At 32.8% G+C, this 20488-nt stretch overlaps 1 protein-coding gene across 2 annotated transcripts in view; it reads right to left on the bottom strand.

Moving 5' to 3' along the window:
- The window catches only part of LOC119640274 (lachesin), a 160868-nt gene that overhangs the window by 44737 nt on the left and 95643 nt on the right, over window positions 1–20488 (bottom strand). For both annotated transcript variants that reach the window (XM_038038183.1, XM_038038184.1), the window contains exon 3: window positions 16320–16536. In XM_038038183.1, coding sequence (XP_037894111.1) covers window positions 16320–16536 — 217 coding nt within the window. The remainder of the gene's footprint in view (window positions 1–16319; window positions 16537–20488) is intronic.

Here is a 20488-nt window from a genome sequence, read left to right on the forward strand (position 1 = left end):
TATTACGCTTGATTTTTTTGCCGGGAATATAGAAACCCCAATTTAATCTTCATTCCATAATGTATTCTACTTAGCTATTTTGGCGTAAGAATAGCAAAAACAAACTTTTCAAGAAATAGAAAAATGAGGCATAGATTCGATTACCTTGATCATCAAATTTATCGCAGATACCTGATTAATTCTAAACATTTTTATAAATTTGTTAACACCAAAAGAAGAATGTCTCCTCAATCTCTTTCAATGGTTTCGAACTTTCGGGTAATATTGAAATCTCGAATTTCTTCGCACGATAGTTCCTACGACATTTTTTTTTTTTTTCGCCGACTTCAATTTGATTGATGATTGCCCATGCCAAATTCGAAACTCGATATAGATACGGGAAGAAGACAATAAAAATATTTTAAAGAAAATAAGGTATAGCAAGGTCATTAAACATAGTGGTGACTCGGGCTAATGGCATTCCATCGTGCTTACTCAAGTTATGACTTAATAATTGCGTAACATGTTGGCTCGTCTTTATCAAAATCACCGCCTAATTTAATCTATGTCCCGCCCAAACACAGTAGTCTTTGTGCTTGCTTGAATAACACGAACAAAACCCTGGTCAAATTCAACAATGTCGCTGTCAGGAATGCATTTTGGCAGAAGTTTTCTTTTATTGTCTCATCGGCTATGAATGGTAGTGACATACGTCCACGAGTGTACATGAAAGAGAGTCTGACACATGTCTGCCAAGAACTAAATTTCTTATGTAGAAAGTTGACGAAGAGCGGGCCAATTTTCAGGTGTAATAGCTTGCAGCCATTTATTTATTTATTTTCTCCTTGTGATGAATTTCATGCTTTTTCTTGGATTTCTAGTAGTTGTTCAGCAGTTAACGTGTAATAAAGTACCGATAAATTATATATAAGACACAGTGCAATATTTTGATGTTTTACTCAACTATATATATATTGTATTTACTTAGATTCTATTGATAATCTGGTCGTTATCAATTTGTTTCTATATTGTAAGTTTGGTAATAGTCTGGATCATCTTTCTCTATCATCTGCCGTCTGTCTGTTGTCATGTCAATGGAAGCGAAGGACTTTTCCAGGCATTCCATCCTGTATTTCTAAAGTAACAAATCCTGAAGGATCAAATTGAGCTGCTTTTGAATAATAGTAATGGTCTACATGATGCTATTTGTATTCTTGTCTGTCTTGATCTACCAAAAGAGGATGACAGAGTCCCGCATACAAAACGTAGCAATAAATCACAAGTTGCACATGTAAGCTTATGTAGTCATATATGCGTAGTGTCAAACAATGTTTTTCAGTAGATTACCTCAGTTCTTTACTTGCTCGCACTGATTTTATAGCTGCAGTCAGAGTGATATTCACACATACGAAAGCGAAATTAACAAGCTCGCACGTGTCAACTTTTGGATGCTGGGGAATATGCTTCGTATCAACAAAGCTAAAATCTTACTATAAAGTATTATTATTATTATTAAGTTCGCCAGAGAAATAAATTCTAAGACTAAACTCTTAAAAGCACTAGCATCTAAGGCTATCGGCCTTTATTAAAAACTCTACCGCACTTGAGATTCGAACTCACGACCACCGAGTTGCTAGTCGAGACTTTTGCCTACTCGGCCACCCAGGCGGATACTATAAAGTATAAAATATACTTTTCAACAATTCCCGGAGTGGTACAACCAACTTGCATATCAGATTAAGTGAGAAATGGGTTTATTAGATAGACGCTACGTTTTGTCTGGGCATAATCCTGGATCGCAGACTTAAATATACTGTAGCGTACGCTCGTCCTATATTGCATGTTAACTACTACGTTGCAGGGAGCTGTAGCGTCTGCCTGCCAAGGATTTTGCAGAAAGGGATTATATTCGATTTTCAGCTTATGACAAATCAAGATTAATTAAATCCAAGTCATATAACAAGGTGAAGTCTTTTGGTGATGTTTTCAAAATATTTCAATATGAGAGTTAATTACTGTTCCGTCTTTCACTGCACTCTTTCGCGAGAATGGTTCCGGTGTTGACATCTTTTCATAGTCTTTACTTTTTTTCTTTGTAATATTTAAATGTGCGCTTACCAACTTTTTCAAACATTATGATTCTATTATCTTTTCTTTCACACAAAAAAAAGAAAAATTGCTCGAAAGAAAAAAACATTTCATTTTAATTTGTTAACGTCGTTTCCTCCATTAAGGATGCTTCTCACTTCCTCTACAATTTTATGTAGACAATGTAAGTTCCATGTTTACGGTTTTTATGAAATCATTTTGCATTCTTTACAATTTGGGGTCTTTCATATTTTGTTTTAGTCGTGGTTTCGTTCTAACAGCACAGCACTGATATTCCATACACATCAATATTTTTCTATGCAGCCCTTTTATCTTTTTGGAACTAATAAAGTAAAATATGTCTTATCTCACTGCTACACCATAAAACTGATCGCTTTGAAAGTTTTTTACAAAATAAGCATAAGCTTACTCTGCATAGCTGTATACATACATATATATATATATATATATATATGTATATTTAAATCAGCTTTAAATCAGCTGATCGTCTCAAAGGCATAGCAGCGATGTGTAATTTGGTGTGACTTATACTAGATACCGGCTCGCCAATGCACAACACCTAAAAAATTGTAGTACTTTGGTTCTAATAACTAACGTTGAGTAACGTTTGAACAGATGTATATAAGATATATTATATTTGTTTTGCATCAAAGCTTACTAAGCATCTAAATCTAAAGAATAAAAAAATAAAGGTGAATACTCGACGGAATATTTTGGTAAGGGACAGATACGCATACTTAGTAGGCAGCGAACATGCTATAGAGAATCATTATCGCAACCATATGCAACGGACGAATATTCAACGGACCCTAGACGAATATATGGCACAGTAATTAGTCTTTGAAAAATCGTGTCCGAATCAGATATGTGTCAATATATGTATATATATATAATAATAAATGATAATATAAAAAATATTTTCAATTTTTCCTTTTCCCCTTTTTATTTCTTTATAATGTTAACTGAGCTAGCTTGGATTAAGCACGTGTTAACTCTGCACTCTGACATGTCACACTTTGCAGTGCAACTGTTCAACTATCGAATTAGGCACAGTTATATATAATAAATAAAACTAGAGAAATAAATAAAATGTAAAATATGTTTGTTTATTGTTTACTCATATGGCACTTGCGTAGAAATGCCTTTTTTCATACTGCAGATATAAGATTGGATAAGGAATATTGAGAATGGAAAAATCAGGCAAATATTCTTTCGAAATATTTGAAAAAAATTCTTGAGACTTTTGCTGTACAGTTACAGTTACACTCCCTAAGTTTTCTGATTTTATGTTATATAATCCAAAAACAACAAACTTAAAACATATATCTTAATTCAAGGCTTAGTAAATTCTTCAACTTCAACCAGATAATTCCATAAAGTAAGGTATAGTATAAAATTTAAATATATTATCAATACAAATGATTTTTAATTAAGTACTCGTTTGTACGATACAAAGACTTTCGTGTGCCTGTGTGTGCCATTATCGTTCATTTCTTGCTTAAGAACAAAAGTAAACAGAAAAACCTTAGAGCACTTATTTGTCTTTGGGTCTAAAACTACCGCAAATTGTATTTAGTTGCCACCCTTCTGTAACCTCAACGCGGTTATTATAGTCATTTAACAAATAAACACTCTGACTGTGAGTGCCTTTACCAAAAAAAAAAAATAATAATAATAATAATAATAAATAAAAAAGAATTAGAATAAAATAAATAAAAAATACGAAAGAACGAAATGGAATTTTACGACCGTCTAAATGAGTGCATGTCACTTTAACTACTTATAAATTAATTACCTTATACATAGAGAAAGTTTTTCATTTAAAATCCTATGTTTTCTTTAGAGAAAACAACATATAATCTGTGCTTACTGTGTTAGCTGCCGGTAAACAACATAAAAACAAATTGCAGACTACGTCGGAAGAAACGAAAGAAAATTGCTTAAGTGAGTAAAAACAAAGCGTAATAATTGGGTAGAACATCCAAAAGTAGGGGGCATGATGAAGAAAAATCAAAAAAAAGGAGTGAGTAGGAAAGACAAATACTCTATAACCGCCTACATAGCAATCTCTGGCAAGAGTAACATTAACTTGTATTAAACTGACGCCTTAAAATCCACTAGTGCTACTCTTTCTTTTTACACAATTTACATACAAAACTAGATGTAGCTGTTTTTGTGTAACTTGAAGAAGTCTGTGTGCATGTATGCAAGCATAAAATGGAGTACTTCCGTGCTATACTTTGGTTTTTGTTAATGTCATGCTAACTATTTTGTTTTGCAATGCTATACTATGGTATGCCTTGTGAGCCTTTTTTTTACCTAAAAACATTCTTAGTATTTTACTTTTCTGTTTATATGTATGAAAGGTTGTCTACGATTTTTTTCTGCTGACGGGCAAAGCACGTATGAAATGCTAGCTAGATGACTCTTAATATCGAAAACACAGGATTTATTGGATTTATCAAGAGTTTGTAACGCTTAATAACACAGATCAGGAGACCGTTCTTTTGGTCAATTTAAAGACTACATCACTTCTTTTTTTTCTAAGAAAACCCCGAGAACGATCTGGAAGCTACTTCGAGAACAAGTCAGTGTATGTTCGCTTTCAAATCAATTGTCAAAGGCAACCAAATTGGTGCATAGCAGCGCAGCTGGCAGAAGAAGCTAATTAGCGTTGTGCTGCAGAAAGAACCTTTTATTTTTTTGTCCAGATGGAAGTGTTAGAAGGCCTTTAAGTCCTGCGACAAGCAATTACAGATCATATTAATGTTTGCTGTAAGTTTCATATACGATTTTTAAATTACATAAGCTCAAATTATATCATCCAATAATAATGCTTCACAAACGCAGCATTAATAGAATCACTATATTAATTCTGTTGTTTTTTCTTTGTGAAGTACGATCTTGAACTTAACTTGGAATCATATGTAGCCTGCTCATCGAGCTTAGATGTGAGAAAAGAAATAGAAGATATTCAAGTTATCGAAAATTCAAGATTTAGTAGGGGCTGTAAAGATATCGGTTCGTACCAGTAAGATATCTTCCTTGTTTTTATAGTTATTTTTCTTGTCCTCATCTAGTGATACCCGCTTGTACGCACACTTTGTTGCTTTCATCTTTGTCTTTTTTCAATATTTAGATGTCGTTGTTTTCCTTGTTCAGCACTATTTTTCCATTTCTTTTATTGTAAAGTTCCAAAGTCATCCATAGCAATACATTTTCATAGTCTAAAAACTTTTAATGTGTTTATGCTTTATGCGACCCTTGGTAAAAAGAGAAGAAAAGAAAGAAAATTGTTACTTACATAGTCCTCCGCAGGTTTCTTTACATTTTTCACTGTGTTGGCAGAGACGTCTAATATGTGGGCTTATGTCTCCTTTTTCTTTTTTTATTTCCACAACCTAGGGCTTCAATTCTTCCTCTGACTTGTTATTGTTTATAGTAAGTGTGTTTGTCTGTCTAACTAACTCTTAAGGGGAATTCTATCTGACATATCTTTTTATGATATTTATTTTCTACCATCAGCAACTTTAAAAATTTTTTTATATATTTCTTTAGCATCTATGGTTGGTTTTGTCCTTATACTCAGCGCGTTGATAAGTGGTAAACTAGCTTTATTCTGTCGTTTGTAGACGTCAAACATCCTTCTAGAGTTTCATTTGCATAGTAAGACTTTTAGGTTTCATTTCCAGATCTTTATAATAATAAAAGTTATAACAGCAGCAATAATAATTATAAATAATACAAACGTTTCATCACTTTATCATTGGCATCCTAAGCTTGATAAGTTTTGAATAATTAAACCTCAAGTCAATTAAAGCACGATGGCAGTAACTCTGCTTAACTTTTAACTATACGTTGAACTTTTCTTTTTTTTATCTACGGCAGAGACTGTAATCTATTGTAATAAGCTTTACTTGCGTCGACATTACGTTGTCTTCGCCCAGAAATGGATGAAAGCCTAATCCAAGCAAAAATTTTTTTGCTATTTCGAACTATTAGTGCCAGCTTCAGGTCAAACCTTTTAATCATCTAGATTTTAAAAGCTAGAAAACCTTGCACTTTCCTGAAAATCAGCTTTGAAAGCTAAAAGAAAGCATCACGAATTGAGTGACAGATTTTATTAACTTAACCCGAAATTTCAGACACGAAAAAACAATGTGCGTTCGTCCAATAAATCCAAAACACAAGCTTTTTTCCGGGGATTTAACCTTCTATTCTCGTGAGTAAGAAAGAACGTAGTTTGCAAAAACAAATATTGGATGGCATTAATCACATTAATCCTACGCTGGCGGTATAATTCCCATCGTTTTTCTTCTTTTTTTTTGTATATTTGTTGTTCGATGAAAGAAACTTATCAAAAGGCGAGCAAAGAACTAACTCGTAACCAGATATAACGAAATCCGTTAAAAAAAAGGAATGGCGACGTCCATTTTACTCCTTGGTATTACAATTATTGTAGTTTGAATTACCATCTAAACAACAGTATTCGTACTAATGGGTATATTCTACATGATTGCTCAATAAGGGTGGAATTCCCGCGATAGATGTGAATGTCATAAACAAATAATTACTCATAGGCAAGTTATAGTGCTGTGGTCAAAGGTTCTTGCCCTTTAAATTATTAGGAGGATAATACGGAAAGATAAGCGAAATAATAGAATAAGCAGTGGAAGATTTCTCTTATCGTTCAGAAAAAAGTTACTACGAAAGTAAATGAACACAGACCGAATGCCTGAAACTAAGATCGTAAATGAAAAAAATTAAACTTTACAATAATCGATCAGGCGAGTCGATGTGAATAAGTAAGGCGAAATGCCAAAGTGAGCAGTCAAAGCCTGCTTTTATAAATCGGTGAATTGTAGGTCGTAAGTAGAACAAAATGCTAGAACAACACAGTTAAGGCTTTCCATTATTGCTCGAAGGGATAGAGGGAATAATTAGAATTTGTTTTTGTCGTGGAAAGAAACCACTGAATTGAATCAAAGGAGAGGCCAGTAGAAAACTGCTTTCATTTCTTGGGCGAACCGTAAGTAGCAGATAAGTTGAAAACTTAGAGCGGTCAATTAAAGCCCTTAATAGAATATTTCTTGGACTCAAATAGTACTGCAAGTACACTTTGGAAGTTAAATTCAGTTTTACTTTCGAAAATGGTTTCAAGTAAAAAAAAAAAGGTAAGAGATACACTTTCTCTAGGGTACATTTACTACTTTTGCTATTCTTACTCAATAGACTTTATTAATACTAGACTAGATATTAGAGCACTAGAACACTACAGTAAGAGTAATTCTTAGTCAATACACTTTATTAACACTCGATTTGTGCACGTTTTGTAGATTTATTTTTACTGAAACACGTTAGTCTGTCGAGTAAGTTTTGCAAATCGTCACAGTCGCAAAAGTAAAGACAGCAAGTCGAAATTTGCCATAATGTAGAAATATGTAAAATACGGCAATTTTTTTCTATAACCTCAAATTTTATTGAAATTCAGTAAAAAAAGAAATACCACGTCTAGAAACGGCAAAATGGGAGTATCTCATAAAAAAGGTAGACATATACATTTTTTGCACTATATCATTCAAAACCTACATATTACATCTAATCTATAAATATTGAGGGGTGCTATAAATCTACTGCTAACAAATTTATAATATTGCTACATTGAAAAATAATCTTAGAAGAGTGGTTGGGAGCATAGCGCTTAAGCTCCGTCTAAGGTGAAACGCTTAAATACAGCAGAACTAATTGAGGTTTGAATCCCCTACTAGAAGTTTTCTAAAAAAATGTATCTGTTACTTGAGGCGAGGTGTAGAATTCGGAGATTCAAGTAATTAATAATGATAGGTAGAGGATGTCTTTTCTATAAGGCCTTTTTTCAAGCACACTTAAAACTCAACATTTTGTTGTTGACAAATAGTATTGCAGTTTAAGTAGTTGAGAGAGGTGTCCGTAATTCGCTCTAAGTGTAGTTTCCGTCTTCTTGTTTATTTTTTGTTCTCTTGCTTTGTGCATCCCTTTAATCTTTTTTCCCAGTCAGCATTGTGGTCTTCGAAAATCTGCATAGTTTGGTGTGACAAATAATTTTAGTACGAGCGATCCTAACCACCATCATAAGCATAGTCATACACATTCTATGCAAAGTTTTCAAATAGCAAATTCATGTATGCATGCTCACACTTGTACGCATACTTTCTGTCAAACAAACAAATAAACGAGACATATAAATAAACGAGTAAAGCTGCTTTTATTTGGTGCCGTTGGTTAAAACGTTATTGTTTTGGTGTTATTTTGTTTCGCTATTTCTTTTTTTTTTTTTCAATTTTGTTTTTCTGTTTCATAGTATTTTTCTCGTGCTTTACAAACAGATAACGTAAATGGAAAATGACAAAGTAATTAAGGGTCGTACGGTTGAAAGTGTATGAAGTTTTATAAAAAAAAATATAAACATAAAACAATTTTATGTTGCTAAATATCGCATTTCTCTCCATTTTCCTGCATCTCTTCTCTTCATTCTTCACCCTAATGAAAACTGCTTTACTTCCCAGTGAATCATGCAGATGACAAATATTTATTTTGATTGAAATAGAATTGTGTGTGCGTGTTCACGTGCATCTCACCCAATGTGTGTGGTGACGTTTCTAGTATTATAGCCTTTGTATGTATTGTTACCATTGTTGTTCTAGATCTACTCTACTTTGTCTGTGCCGGCTAACCAAACAACACAACCAATTTAGTGGCGCTCGGTTTTCGGTGACAAAAGGAATTTTACAATCAACTAAAAATGGAAATTTAAATAGCATCTGGTTTGACGGTATTTTTTTTCCCTGCGTTTATGTGTACACAGCGCTAGTTGGCCTTTGTGTATAAACTCAAGCCCTGTCGCCACCTCTTTTTAAAATTTTTCTATGAATGACGAATAATAGAAAAAAATTTCGGAAACATGCAAAACAACATTCGGAAAAAATCGATTAGAATTCCTTCCTTTCCAATCGCTCCGAAATAAACCCCCTGTTAACAAATGCCATTTGTTACCCATTACATTAAAAAGGTTGCATGCATTCAATATCAATTTATTGATTCTGCGTTGCTTCGTTAAGTATTTAGTAAGCTTTTTATAAAAACAGGTGTTGTTTATTGGCTGTTTATAGCTTCTTTAATACTTGTTTATTGATTACTCTTTAACGTATATCGTAAAAGGCAGCTTCACGGTAACGTTTTTGCATTTAAGATTTGTGATTAATTTTGCCGCGTCTGTTCGTATACCCCTTTGTCAAATCGTTTTCTGATCCCTGTTACTGTTTGCATTTTTAGTTTTTCACTGCAAAACATGTTCCTACATCTGTCAAGGGAGCAAGATTATTGATCAAATGAAAACTTCTTAGTTGATTAACATTAAGTTTTCTATATATATTACGAAGTTTGCAACCCATTGAAAAGCTTCAAAACTTTTCACGTTATTTTCTTAAATTTTCCCTGGCAACGTTAAAACTCTTCACTTCAAAAACCACATAATACCTGCCTATCTTAGTCTGAAATCTAAAAAATATTACTTTATAAAAAACATATTTTTTAAAAGAAATAAATAAAAATATTTGTCATATAAAAGATATTTAACTATAGCAATAGGACGATAATAAAACTAAGGTACTGTAAAAAGATGAAGCTCCTGTGTTTGCACAAACATTAAAATTTTACTTTGTGTGGCGGCTGCACAAAAAATTTGCATACTATCGGGAGACTAGGTATGTTAGTTACATCGTTTCATAAATAAAACTACAAAATATTAATTGAAGACAGGATCTATGTGTATATATGCTTATGATATAGTTTTTCTGAGATTTCGAATAAATATATTTATGTCCGCCTATCTGCCCGTCTACCGCTGTAGAAACACCAAAAGACATTAATTAAAAAAACAGCGCTTCCCATGTACTTGCTGACTGTGCTATTATAACTGAATTTGATATTAAACAGGATGGACTTTTAAGGTTACCAGCTAGCAAAGGCCCCGAGAAATAAAAGTAAAAAATGTATTTAGATGGCGCAACTAGACAAACAACCATAATAATTATAAAAATAAAACTATCTAAGTACATGCCCATAAATAATTGGAAATTGATTTCTATTTATATTTATACTATCAACTGCTGGGTGTCTCAATTTTACCTCTAAGCTAATATGGCTTTCTTGACTTGCTTTCAGTTGCGAAAAGGCAGGAAAATAGCTGTAGTACAATTAATCTTGTGTTTGAGTGTGTGCGGCTAAGCTTGAAAAACACATTTAATTTACCACAGGCCACTTTTCACACACGCTTTTACATATGAACACATTGTAGAATTGTTGTTTAGCTTCTTCACATTCGCCACAGTCCATTGGGAAATTTTCAACAATATATAAAAAATAAAAAAAAAAAACAGCGAGCACGCACTAGAACGTATGACAACAGTTACAAAGCCAGCAACAACAATATTGACTTCTGCGTCTATTTTTTACCCATAAACCGCAAAGTTTTTATGACATTTTACCAGTGTGTTGATGGTCAGCATGAAATATGAATATCCTATATATATATATATCCTATATATATATATATATATTAGTTTGGGGAAAAAGAAATCCATTATTTTTATATGAACTTCTGGATTTTATGGACATGCTTCGGATTGTCCGATTTGGGTCAAATATGCACCGTTTTGTTGTATGATTTGTTGCCATTTTAAAGGTAACTTCAAAATGCCTCTCTCATAGAAGTCCTGGTCTCTATTTGCAAAAAACTCTAGTAGTCGATTTTCACAATCCTCCCTAGATTTCAATTTTTAATCATTAAAGAAATTTTGCAATGCAAGAAAAAGATGATAATCGCTTGGTGCCAAGCCCAGACTGTATGGCGGATGCATTAAAACTTCCCAACCAAGCTCCCGAAATTTCTGGCGAGTCACTGTAGATGTGTGTGGCCTAGCGTTGTCCTGGTGGAACACGACACCTCTCCTGTTGGCCAATTCTGGACGTTTCTGGTCAATCGCTATCTTCAAAGGGTCCAGTTGTTGACAGTAGAGATCAGAATTTAGCGTTTGGCCATATGGAAGCAACTCATAATAAATAATCCCCTTCCAGTCCCACCAAATGCATAGCAAAACCTTCCTGGCCGTTAGTCCTGGTTTGACCACCGTTTGAGGTGCTTCACCGCTCTTTGACCACGATCGTTTTCCCACAGGGTTATCGTATGTGATCCATTTCTCATCTCCAGTCACCATCCGTTTAAGAAATGGGTCTATCTCATTCCGTTTGGCCAAGGCTTCGCAGATGGAAAATCGATCCATCATGTTTTTTTCTGTTAATTGGTGTGGCACCCAAACATCGAGCTTCTTTTTGAATCCAGCTTTGTGCAAATGGTTTAAAACTGTTTTATGGTCGATTTTTAGCTCCTGGGCGATGTTACGACTGCTAACATGCCGGTCAACTTCGATCATTTCTCCGATTTTATCGATATTTTCGACGACCGGCCTACCTGTGCGAGGTGCATCTTTAATATCAAAAATTCCTGAACAGAATCTACGAAACCAAAATTGCACATAATTGGCTGTTACAGTATCGGAACCATAAACACCATTCACAATTTTAGCCGCCTGGCTTGCATTTTCGCCTTTGTCAAAGAAAAACTGTAGAATGTACCGAATTTTCTCTTTGTTCACTTCCATTTTTAACACGCTGTAACTCACAACTGAATGCACCAAACAAAAAACAGCAAAAGAAATTTTTTAATGCGAAATGTACAGTATGTAAATGTACAGTATCGGAAATTGTTTGATCGATACTTTACGAGAAATCTATCAGTGCAGCCATCTACCGAAAAAATAATGGATTTCTTTTTCCCCAACTTAAAATATATATATGTGTGTGCGCGTGTTTGTGTGCATATGAAACACAAGTATACATATATAAAAGTATACACACAAGCACGTATAATATGTGCATATAAGTATATACAAATATATGTATGAATAGATTTAATAAAAAATACATATATAAATAAATAAAAACAAGTCAAGCGAAACAAATCAAATATAAGCCTCTGCAGCCTAGCGGCATAAAGTCCAAGAGAGACGTTGGTTGTTTCTCTCCTTACTTACCACAATATGAGGTAAATATATGCCATTTACTAACTGTTGCTGCTGTATACGTATACCGTACACAAACGCGTAAATACGTAAAGGTGCTCATATGCAAGCCACATACATATAACCATAGCGTACTGTTTGTAGAACATATGTTCAAATTGTATACCCTGGCTGGCCAGTTGGTGTTTACTAGGAGGACATATGTGTATGCACTTATATATAAATAAACAAACTTACTCTCAAACACTTACACTGATGTGGAATCGTCAACTCTATTACCAATACGAAAACATATTTTCCTCCTATGCCCTTACGTAAAGTTTTCCCATAACTATCGCTTCGTTCAGAATCCTTTCTTTTTTTCGCCTCTCTGTGATTTTTTTACTCATTTTTGTATAGCACTCGTAGTTTTTACATGTCATAAATGAGATTTATGTGCGTTTACTTTGTGCTTTGCCTTGGCATCCATGGGTTTGTTTGGCTATGTGTAACGGATGATGTTGATATGTCAACTTCAAAACCGGAACAAGTGCAAATACTGTCATTTCCTTTTACAATGACATTACCACACGCTCGCTTACTCGCTTTACATACACATTCAAAAAACATGCGCACATACACAATCAAACCCAAGATGAAATGATTGAAATGCACTGAATTTTCCTTGAAATTTTTTATGCTTTATTGCAGGCAGAGATGAAAAACTAGATTTTGTTATGCTTAGAAAATTCACGGACTGACTTCAGTTGGCTTGACTCGAGTGCTCAAATATGTTTTAAAGATTATTAATGCGTTTATTACGCAAAAATATATGCATTACGAAAGGAGTTTGAAAACTCAACAATACAGCACAACGATTCAGATACAGTTGCGAACCATTCTATTGTGCAAATGTAATTAAATATTAAAAATCTTCATACATTACAAGAAAAATTAAAAATTTTTTCTATTTTAAATATCAACAAGCTTTAATACGGCGTAGTTGCAGCTACGTTTTTATAAAGGCTACTGAAAATGTAATAACTTTTTGCCTTTTGGGTACTAACATCTGGTTTTTTTCAATCTAATATGCCGTGTTACCTACCCCTTGTTAGAACGAATCAGTTTTAGCTCACGCACATCTTTAAACTTGGTCTACGGCCAACGACTGAAAGTGCAAACTGCTCGTTTGCGCTTCCGACCGCTTAAATATAAGCAATATATAAATAGAAGAAGATGTCAATAAACCAGAATCAATGCAGAATTTTGCACTGATCAGCAATTTTGTCACCGTATGTGCAGCTTCAGTGAAGTACGCTTACGTAATTTTTCCAAAAATGCCTCGATTTCCTTTCGTTCCAGCGACATCCACGTTGAAGCCCGGTCCATCCATGTCGTTGTCAATTCATATAGTGTCTAATTGCCCATATAATAATATTTCAAAATCGGTTTTTGTTTAAAGTTTACTTGTCCATATACTTCCCGTCATTTGCACATAAGCTACACGGTGAAATGCGCCGACGTTCTTCGATACCTCGAATTCTAAGGTTAATATTGCCGAAGTTACACAATTCTAAAGCCATCTGTTAGGACAAACTCCGCGACACCTTTTCTTAACATATTCTTTACCCTACAGATGTTTCAATAGCCTTTGTAATAGAAAATTTGTTAAATTTGAATTTAATTCGTTAATATATAATAAACTTAGTGAATACTGTTAGAGTATAGTGCTTTTCGAAAGTAAACGTCTCCTTGAAACCAACTAGTTTCTTTTATGTTATATGGAAGCTCGCATTCTTGACGACTTTAGTAAATATACGCGCAAAACTTTTCCAAAGATCTAATGACAATTGATGCATATCAAATTTTAAAAAAAAATATTATAAAAGTCTGTTTTATATTCTCTTAGCATGCTTTACCCTATATAACGGTCTGTATACTCACCAACAGTGTTATCATTGCCATTAGTTATATTTCAAATGACGGGAAAAGCTTTTCAATGAAAAAGTATTATTATTATATCGAAAGCGATGTATATAAGAAAGAATGGTATAAATTAACAAATATTAAACATTTGAAATAATTCGCAAAAATATGTGATCGACAATATAAAAAAGTATAAATTTCCATGGGAAAGAAATTTAGCGGTCTACTTGGCACAGCCTAGTCTACGGGTAAGAAACTGCGGGCATAACACTAAATCACTTACTCAGTTTCTTTTCTGCAATAAAAAGAACGATTTCACTTTTTATTCCTGTTTATTCTCTTTTTACGCTATTAGGAAACGCTCTACAGGGGACTTAGTCACTTTGTAGTACATAAGAAAAAAAAACAAATATGAGCTTTGTTGGGCAAAATAACGGGGATCTGTTACAATGAACAACCGCGGATCAACGTTTGGCCTAGATAACGAGAACAAGGTTTTATTATTAACCACGTCAGCCGTCATTGCTACAGAAGAAAACATTTTCAACTCATTTTCCTTGTACTATCTTAAGGGTGGTTGCCTTAATAAACGGCAACATTGAAATTACTTGATATCGTCATTGCGGAAAACTACAACGAGGCTTAGAAATACGTCAGTTTTCGGAATATCGATGCCACTGCTAATGCCCAAGCAATAGTGCAACTGAAGTTCTTTTAATCAATCAAAGCAGGTATGACGCTGGAAATTTCTACATCTCTTATGAGCTCTGTTATGTGATGGTCTCGCCTGAATGTAAGTAGGCCTTGCATACTATATCTTCTTTCAAGCAAATTGCAGACATCGTCCTTAAGACTAAAATCTCTTTTTTCAGGACTTAAGCAATATAATATCAGCGGCCGTGGCAGCTGTTTTGGTTTGCCTGCAAATGAACGAGCATAAATAATTGAAGTGTAATGAAAGAACTCTTTAATGAACATTTTTTCGGTCGTTGCAAAATATTAATTAAATTTTAGAGAAATTTAAATTGTGGCTTCAGTGCTCCACGAATTTTGAAACAACAGTATTACGACATTTTCAGATGTAAGGAACAAATTAATTGTAGTACCTCCCGTAGCAAATGCAAAAATAAGTACTTTTATGTCTGAGTATTTTAATGGTTTTTTATGAAAAGAAGCCTGTTCTAAATATTGCAAATGAGAGACTTTCAGGCAGGTAGACCTTGTTGTTTACAACAGGCATGCAGATCTGACAAGGTTACTTTTATCAGCTATTGTGACAATGAAAAACGTTTCTTATTTTTACGTTACCCTATGTTATCCCATGTCAGCAATATTGAGATAAAAGCGAAACTTAATGCAAAATGGCTAATTAGAAGCAGAAGTTTTGTCAATTTAAGCTTTTTTGCTATCATTCTCTACGCAAATAATTTCGTTGATTATTACCTGACATGTACAATATGTTTAATACAGCTCATTATTTAGAATCTTTTTCTTCCAGAAACTAGCAGATGATCGTATAATTTGGTCTGTTATTGTTTCTACCCTTATACACATTTCAATTGCGATAATTTTAAAGAAGTATTCATTCATTGCACCTATGAACAATAAACCCATCCACATAAATTATTTAACATTCGTATAACGTATCATCACCGTAAATTCTCATGAAATTGTAATAAGTAAGACATCTTTCAGAAAATCATAAAAGCATTCGAAAATCACAATAGCGCTAAAGTTTATCGTAAACATTTATCATCATAAATAAATAAAAGCATGATTACAAACATATATATGTATGTACCAATATTTAGGTAAGCATATTTATGTTACATATACACATTTATGCAGTGAACAAAAAGTACCGGAAACAATAGGAATAAAAAGGACGTTTATTAATCGAGTTGTTATTTACTGTAAGCTAAACAGATATATTTGCAAAATTTCAGCGAATGACGGTAGGTAGCGGTGTATCTGCAAGGTATTACTTTAGTTCAAAATTATTTTGAATTTTTTATTCTACTGTTTAAAATTTGACTCATTTTCGTGGAAATTCAATAACGCGTAAGAGTTACAAATATCTTTAGTAAAATCACTAATGCTTTATACCACGATTTCGTTCTGCATACGAATATTGCCTTCTTGGCAGATCAATACTTTTTTGACTATTTGATATATTAGCAAATATATGCATTTACTTTCGAAACTTACCAACCACCTTGACAAAACCGTATTGTGTTTTCGCTGTAACAGTATTTATTTGGCACATATACCGGCCACGGTCCTCCTCTTGGACATTATTGATGTGCAAAAACCATGTACGATGTTTATCATGCTTATCATGTGTTACACTAATACGAGGATTACGAGTTATCACATGATTGTGTACCGTCAATATGGCGCTCTGCTCGAAATGCATCCACGCCACCTTAAAGAAGAAAGAAAGCAAATTAAAAGTAAAAATGTAAAAAAGTTATTGTGAAATAAAATTTCTAATATTTTCGTAACATGTAAGTAACTTCTTAATTAGCTTCATGGCAACCCTTGCGTACTCTAAATCTTTTCTTTTCCAATGCGCTATTTTTTATGATGGTGTTAATGAAAGTTTTTTGGTGTTTTTATGCTTGTCTGAACTTGAACGGTAGCGTATAATATTTCATATAGAAATTTTGTAATGTCACGTAGAGTCTCTCTAAGTCAAACGTAGGTATGTATGTGAACACATAGATACATATAAATATACATCTATTTGTAGATTACCCTCTTGCTCTTTATATAGCTTTCATTTTATTTTTATTTTTTCTGCTTTGTCATCAAAACAAAAATGACAAATATGTTATTCTATATCTTAAATACTTGGTGGCTTTGCCATCTTTGCTCTTTTCGCAATACCTATAATAAACTCCTCCACATAGTTACTTATAAATGTTCGGTTAGGGTTAAAAGTTTTGTGTTACCTGTTTCAAGTCATCAATTTTCTTATGAAAGATTAGTAAAGAAAACAAAACAAAACGAAAAAAAAGAAACTGAAAAGAGCAAACTTCTAAAAAACTTTACTATTCATGCCACAATACAGACATCCTTGCATACTTATATGTCTCTGCGGATAGAATGTATGTGTATAGTTTAGGATCAGTTTAAAGTTCCATATAAATATTATAAATTATCAAAAAATAAGAAAACAGAAAATACGATGGAAACGAAAAGACGGAAAGTCAGCTTCAGCTGAAATAAATTTCAATTCATATACATATGTACATACATGAGATTGTTTTTCTGTTCTACAAACAAAAATAGAATATGCTAGGCTCGTCATACATTTTCTGCCACTCAGATTTGCGTGCCAAAGACATCATAATACAAATACATGCATGTACATTCTTGATTAGCTTAAAATTCTGTCCGTTTGTCCGCATCTTGCCAGAATTAAGTCAAGACCGTAATATTTTACCAATAATTTGACTTCCTAGGGTATGGGCGTGATTTAACCGTAAACGCATGCGTAACAGGACCAGATCGCGCTAGAAAACCAAAAAGTTTACATGTACAACGGCTGCTATTGCCAAACAAAGTTTTGACCTCTTGTTACGTAATTCTTGGTTTTTTTTTTTTTTTTTGGAGTTAATGGATATCTGATATTCGTTACAAGACACCCTTGAAAGAGTTTTGCTTGTTCTCTTTTTTCTTTCTCTCACTGTCTAAGATGATGACATTTTCCATCACTTGTTAAAAGAAATGTGAAAAAAAGAAAAGTTTTTCAATTTATATAAAATATAAAATCTTTTTATTTATTTTTCAGTTTACTTTTTATGGGGTGATGAAATATATTTTTTTAAAAGAATTTTTTTGTTCAAGCATGAAATAAGAAAAAATCATTTTCAAAAGTTTATAATGAATACTCGAATTTAGCGAAATAAAAGAAAAAAGCCAAAATTACGAAAAAAAGGAAGTTTAATATCAAAAAGTATTCTAAATTTATACGCTCCGGTTAAATTAACATTAACGAGGCTTTTACATACCCATTTGAATTGCAATGAATTTCTACGAATACTTCAAGTACTCGAACAAATCACAATCATAAACAGCATTTAAAGACTGTTCAGAAATGCGTTTAAATAATGATTACAAGCTTTCTACCAAATTCTTTAAATTAAACCATAAAAGACTTCGTTCGCTTTAACATAATTCTAGTTCTCAATTACAATAGAGTGCATCGCCTACAATTGGCGGAAAACATTGCTCAGACGTACCGTAATTTTTGCATTCCAATTGCAACCCTAACACGCATATATTGAGAAGCGTACAAAGTCATATGTAAGCTACGTTGTTCTTTCACCCGTGCGCTTGTTCCCCCATATACCTATTGTTAAATTTTTGGGAAAAAACAATTTCTTTTATCAACTTGTTATATTTTTTAGATTTTATAGAGCATGTGGAAAAATTCATTACCGGAAAAATATATTCTACTCATTTTGGCTGAGAACAGTTTGAATATAATTTTTGAGTTTGTGATTAAAATTCTGCAAAAAATGACGGCTTTGTGCAATGATAAATTACTGTGACGCCATAACCATCATCATTAAAATTGACATATGCATTAATGTCTTGAGTCAAGAGCTTAAGAGTTATACGTTAATTTTCGAGCACCAGCTTGATAAATTTAAATAGTTTGCTTTTAAGAATAATAGCATCTCTGAACGCACTAATTGAGAGACTGCGCTCAAATTTCGCTTCGTAGCTCAACACAATTTCGCCAACATCATAAATTACAAAAAATTCCGGCTATTATGTTTACTAAATATATCTAAAATCTCACAAATACAACTTTCTCTACCTTATCTATTTTATAAAAACAAAAAAAAACTTCTGTGAGAAAATGAAGCGTTCATTTATCTGCAAACAATACAAAAAGAATTACTCATCTCTTTAATTCGGTGATGAATGTAAAAATAAAATACTTTGTTCGTCTTCGCTATAGAAAGCAAAGGCGCTTAACTTTGCGTTTTGAAAATTGATTGATCGCAACGTAAAAGTATCTCTTAAATTCATTTAATGCTTGCTTATATTGCCTAAGGATGTCTTATAAGTGATTTTGAATTTTGCGATAAGCAGTTTGAGCCTGAGACAACAGAAATCTTTGGCTTTGACACTATTTCAAACAATAATTTTTTTTTCTTAACTAAAAATTTGTGCGCACACATATAGTTGTAAAAGAAAATGTGATCGACAAGTTAACGAGCTTTTTCTTTCAAATTACTTTTATTCAGGTTCTTTTAAATGGGAGGGACCAGCAAAAAACATTACTCTAAAGTAATCTGCAAGTAATACAAGTTACAAGTTATAAAAATTAAAATTCAATTAGCTACTTGTGTACTTGTAAGCATCTATATGTTCGGAACAAAGTTTATGTATTTTATAAATCTCTTGTATTTTTTTGGCAAAATCAGCCATAAACATATTTTACCCAAATTTCACTTTTTTCATTTAATACAAAACTTGGAAAAGAAACCTTTACGATGTTACCGTGCACTCGCGGGTATTAAGCTTATGACTTTTAAGTAAGTATAAAACTACTCTAGCAAACTAAAAAATATATTTTGGAATTGAAAGAAAATTAAAACGTTAACAATATTCAGTTGCTGGTCAGATATCAAAGTAGTTAAAAAATAAATTATTTTTGAAAAAAATGAGAGCGCTGGAGCCATCCTCCCGAGTAAGTTGTTCATAGTTCAATGTAAAAAAATAAAAATATAATAAAGTGAGAGTAGCAAATGCAATTTAAAAGTACTGATTTTTGTATTATTGCCGGGCGTTTGAGTGAAGGAATGCAATTTTCGACCAAGAGAAGACAATAAACTTTGAATAAATAATGTCTAAATTAACATATCGAAAACTTTTTACGTGATTCACTACAGAGTGCTATTTTAAAGATATCGCAAACACTTTGAATAAAAATTATGAAAATTGTTTGACTTGTGCTGATTGTCATTTTTGAGAGAAAACAAAGTTATCAGAAAGAAAGAAATTAAAACAAATTTTGTAAACTCCAATATACTCTGCCGATGACTCCCAACTCTGTTGCCATTGAGATAATATTACTCATATTATCAACCCAATATGTGAAGAAAACTCCCAAATTAATTAAATGTCCTTAGTTAGTGTTTATGTGCCTTGAACTTGAACAAATTGCAAGAAAAAATTTTAGAAAAATGTATGAATATAAGAAATGTATGTGTAACGATGGTTGACTTTAATTAATTTTAAAAATGAATTTTTATATTAATTTAACCGATTTTTTCTTTAATTTCATTTTAAATTTTCAAATAAGTTTCGCTCTAAAATAAGTTGAGTTTAATGATTGTATAGCAAGTGTCCAGTCG

The sequence above is a fragment of the Glossina fuscipes genome, unplaced genomic scaffold (assembly GCF_014805625.2).
Source record: "Glossina fuscipes isolate IAEA_lab_2018 unplaced genomic scaffold, Yale_Gfus_2 116, whole genome shotgun sequence".
Classification (NCBI taxonomy): domain Eukaryota; kingdom Metazoa; phylum Arthropoda; class Insecta; order Diptera; family Glossinidae; genus Glossina; species Glossina fuscipes.